At 36.8% G+C, this 5,151-nt stretch overlaps 1 protein-coding gene across 1 annotated transcript; it reads right to left on the reverse strand.

The window, feature by feature from the left end:
• Positions 1 to 2,001: 2,001 nt before the first annotated feature.
• On the reverse strand, positions 2,002 to 3,801 carry LOC126672547 (uncharacterized). Its single transcript, XM_050366503.1, has 3 exons — positions 2,940 to 3,801; positions 2,652 to 2,783; positions 2,002 to 2,585 (listed from the first exon to the last, which is right to left on the reverse strand). Exons 1-3 carry the CDS (start codon positions 3,799 to 3,801, stop codon positions 2,002 to 2,004), a joined length of 1,578 nt encoding a protein of 525 aa, XP_050222460.1.
• Between the last annotated feature and the right edge of the window lie 1,350 nt (positions 3,802 to 5,151).

Here is a 5,151-nt window from a genome sequence, read left to right on the forward strand (position 1 = left end):
ACTTAATAAATGTAAATAGTATTACGAACTCATCTCAGTATATCTGACCCCGTTGTTTTCCCAAATTTTCCAGGTTTATGATCTGAAAGCTGGTCCACTCCGATTCTTTTGATTCTTCGGAGGTTTTTATGTTATTTAAACTAGTTACTGTTTTCAAACTCTTATACCGCAGTAGAACTAGTTTATATATTACATTTGATATTACACTTTGGGATTGTCGATCTGTTCGGTTATTTATTGCTGGCATGTTTACTCTGGATTACAGTATTGTTATGTATAAGGCATGCTGTTTCGCATGTCAGATATTTAAGTTATTTATATTAGAACTGTAATATAAATTGCTAGACTTAGGTTGGAGTCTCGGTTGCCCCCGAGAAGTTTTCTGCAGGTTTAAATGTTTAATTATTTTCCGCAAGGCTTGCTACGGGTTTTGGTACGAATATTTAAATACTATATAGGTTATAAGGCAAACCGGTTTTTGATTTGTGAATCGGAAATTTAAATTCTTTAAAGAGGAAAAGAGAATTTAAAGACACAAGAGATTTAGAGTGGTTCGGATCAACTCACGATCCTACTCCACTACTCAATCTAAGATTGAGATTTTAGAATCCACTAAATGGGATTGTGCTTTATAGATAAGCACCAACTTTACAAAGAGATTTCTTAGAGATAATCTCAAACTCACAATTGATTTTTCAAGGATAATCAAGAACCTACAAGGGTTGAGTTTTTCCAAAGCTAAACTCTAACTCACAATGATTAGGAGTTTCCAAGATTACTCCAAAACTACAACAAAACTAAGTGATTTAAAAATGTATGTTTGTTGTTTCAAGGTGTGTAAATCATTAACCTTGAAACATTGCAAATGGGTTTATATTTATACCCAAAGCAATCCCCAAACAAAGCACTAACAAACAAAACAAAAAAATGATCTCTGCACACATATCGCCCCCGTGATGCATGGATCACGGGCGAGATATTTGAATGAGACAAAAACCTTCAACGGCTAGAGCCACGTGTCAATGCTTCATTGGGTCTTCAAAAATGTATCCGTTGGATCTTCAACGGTCTCATTTATCGCGCCCGAGATGTGTTCGTCGCGCCCGTGATTCGTTCCAACGGTCGACTAGGGTTTTGTCAGCTCGATTATCGCCCCCGTGATATTTGCGTCGCCCCCGAGATATATATCGCCCCCGAGATGGAAATCCATCACGGGCGAGATATGCTACTGGACAGCTTTCTACTCAAAAACACGATTTTTGCTAGAGTGCTCCGAATTGACTTCCGATTGTTCCTATGAGTTCCTATACACTAATAAACATGATTAGATCACTCATAGTTGATTGTTAAAGTCAAAACAAAAGGAGTTTGAAAGGACAAAGGTCCAACAATCTCCCCCTTTTTGAGTTTGACAATCAACATGCTAAAATGACTAAGTTAAGTAAGAGTCAAATTGATTTTGGCTCCCCCTCACTTTATGCACAAAAGATATAAGCAATTTATAATGCATAAGCAAGAAATTTTGAAAAAAAAAACTTAGCAATTTGAGCATGGAAACTTCTCCCCCTTTGTCAAGCACGAAAAGAATCAAAGCATGTTTAGAACACGGACAAAGGAGCTAATTGAAGGAGATTTTGAAAACAATTTTTAGTCTATCATTCAATTGAGGCGCAAGACACTAATTTGATATGCATATCAAGCCTAAAACTCAATTGATTGAACTAATTTGATTTAAATGATAAAAAATAGGTAATAATTCATCAATTGAATTGTACCAAGGCAAGTCCAATCATTAAAAAAGTTTTAAAGCATATCAAAACTTTTTGGAGAATTAAGTTTTGAAAAATTGATTCTCCCCCTCAAAACAACAATTTTGGAAAACATGGCATATAGATTAATACAAATTTTACCTATGTTGCCATTTTCCAAAAGCTTCCATTGATCATCCACCTTATGATTTGAGATTGGTTTAGTGGACATCAATTGTACCTACAAAGAAAATCACTTAGGTACCCAAACAACTTTGGGTCCTTGAAACTTAATGCTTGAATAGTTCAAAGGGATTATCCTTAATTGAACTTTTCTCACATAGCAATGAACATTAATGTGACCATATAGCATGCAATAAAAACATTGAGTTCTATGGTTCACATTTGATTGCTTTTGAGATGGCTTGGTTCTAATGGTCTCATAAGAACAAGCACAAGCATGTACACAAGAATTGACATTTGAAGATGCATGAACATGTGAGTTCTTTCTAGTCTTCTTGTTCCATTTTGGACTATATTGAGAAGCATAGCCATGTCTCAAGGGTCTTGTACCCTTGTTGCTCTTAGCCTTTTGAGCCAAGAATGGCTTAGGCCTAGGAGCTTGAGCATGCACCTTCTTTGCCTCAATTGGTTTGACCAATTTAGGAGGAACTTCTATAGAAGAAGTTTGAGGCAAAATGGACTTCACAAATTTAGTCCCATTGGAACTAGAAGCATTTTGATTATAGCCAAGTCCATATTTTATGGTTGGGCATCTTTGAGATACAAGAATTGAATCCAAAGTTGCCTTCCCTTTTTGAAATCTTGAAAGTGAATCTTTTAATTCAAGAATTTCATTCTTTAGTTGATCATTTTCCTTAAGCAAGTTATCAACATTCAAACCTTGCTTAGGGATAGATTCTAAAGATGACTTGAGAGCTTCATTTGACAATTTAAGCTCATGAAATTCTTTTGTTAAGACAATCATTTCATCTTTGGCTTTAGAAGCCTCATTTTTGAAAAATAGCATCTTGGCTTTATAATCACCACATTTAATTACTAGTTCATCAAGCATGCTATACATATCATCATCATCATCATGAGCATCATCAACAACAATATCATCAATAACATCATCAACAATATCATTTTTAACATTTAAGCATGCATCATGTGATTCAACACCAATACCATCCCAAGATAGAAAAGATTGGGGGTTTACCTCTAGTGTTGGTTCCTCCTCAAAAGACATGAGGCACAAGTTGGCATCATGGTGGCTATCACCATCCGATTGAGAATCACCATCCCAAGAAGTCTTGGAACCCCCCTTTGAACTCTTCCTTGAAGAGGAGGATCTACCATGATTGCCATTTCCCTTCATCTTGAGCTCATTCACTCTCTTTGTGAGCCTCAAGAGTTCTTCCTCATTGCTTTCCTTCTTGTTCTCTTCTAAAAGAGTACTTGTTGATGCCTTGAAAGCCATGTTCTTCTCCCTTGCCATTTCTTCTTGAATAATCTTGATGTAAGACATCTCATGGAGAAGAAGCTTTCCAATCAACTCATCCGTCCTCAAGGTGGATAAATCATGAGTTTCAATGATGGCGGTAGTCTTAGGTTGCCATAGAAGAATAGGAAGGGATCTTAGGATTTTACCATTGATTTCATTTAGCTTGAAGAATTTTCCAAGTTGCTCAAGACTATGAACAATCTTAAGAAGCCTTGATGTCATCATCCCCACATCTTCATTTGGCAAGCCCTTGAAGCCTTCATACTCACCAAGTAGCAACTCAAGCTTCTTACCCTTGACGTGTTGTGTACCTTCATAGTAGCTCTCAAGAGTCTCCCACATTTGCTTGGCACAATTCAAGTGTTGAATTCTACCTTGTTCTTCTCTAGAGATTGAGGAGAGGAGAGTAGTAATGGCTTTTCTATTCATGCCATTCTCCTTGACTTGCTCTATAGACCAATCTTGTCTCTTCAAAAGAGCTCCATTTTTGTCACATGGAGGTGTCCATCCCCTTAGAAATACACTCCATAGATCAACCCCTTGCATATCAAGATAATTCCATCATATATTTCCAAACTTTGTAATTTGAGCCATCAAGAAAAGGTTTGAGAGTGATGAAAAAATTATCGGTTGCCATTTTTGATCGAAAGCTCTAGCAATTAAGCAACAAGAAGAGCACCTTGCTCTGATACCAATTTAAATACTATATGGGTTATAAGGCAAACCGGTTTTTGATTTGTGAATCGGAAATTTAAATTCTTTAAAGCGGAAAAGAGAATTTAAAGACACAAGAGATTTAGAGTGGTTCGGATCAACTCACGATCCTACTCCACTACTCAATCTAAGATTGAGATTTTAGAATCCACTAAATGGGATTGTGCTTTATAGATAAGCACCAACTTTACAAAGAGATTTCTTAGAGATAATCTCAAACTCACAATTGATTTTTCAAGGATAATCAAGAACCTACAAGGGTTGAGTTTTTCCAAAGCTAAACTCTAACTCACAATGATTAGGAGTTTCCAAGATTACTCCAAAACTACAACAAAACTAAGTGATTTAAAAATGTATGTTTGTTGTTTCAAGGTGTGTAAATCATTAACCTTGAAACATTGCAAATGAGTTTATATTTATACCCAAAGCAATCCCCAAACAAAAGCACTAACAAACAAAACAAAAAAATGATCTATGCACACATATCGCCCCCGTGATGCATGGATCACGGGCGAGATATTTGAATGAGACAAAAACCTTCAACGGCTAGAGCCACGTGCCAATGCTTCATTGGGTCTTCAAAAATGTATCCGTTGGATCTTCAACGGTCTCATTTATCGCGCCCGAGATGAGTTCGTCGCGCCCGTGATTCGTTCCAACGGTCGACTAGGGTTTTGTCAGCTCGAATATCGCCCCCGTGATATTTGCGTCGCCCCCGTGATATATATCGCCCCCGAGATGGAAATCCATCACGGGCGAGATATGCTACTGGACAGCTTTCTACTCAAAAACACGATTTTTGCTAGAGAGCTCCGAATTGACTTCCGATTGTTCCTATGAGTTCCTATACACTAATAAACCTGATTAGATCACTCATAGTTGATTGTTAAAGTCAAAACAAAAGGAGTTTGAAAGGACAAAGGTCCAACAATACCCATATCCTAGGCCGGTCACGATGCATGAAATTGGGTCGTGACAGTTTCGTAATGTTTGTAAACTTTTGGCTTAAATCGCTAAAATAGGGAAACGTTTGGATTTGTGTCGTAATGTTTGTATACGTTTTGTTAAAATTGCTAAAATAAGGAAACGTTTGGATTTGTTTCGTAACGTTTGTAAAGTTTGGCTTAAATCGCTAAAAAGGTGAAACGTTTGGATTTGTTTCGTAACATTTGTAAACGTTTG

Source organism: Mercurialis annua, linkage group LG3, assembly GCF_937616625.2.
Source record: "Mercurialis annua linkage group LG3, ddMerAnnu1.2, whole genome shotgun sequence".
Lineage (NCBI taxonomy): Eukaryota > Viridiplantae > Streptophyta > Magnoliopsida > Malpighiales > Euphorbiaceae > Mercurialis > Mercurialis annua.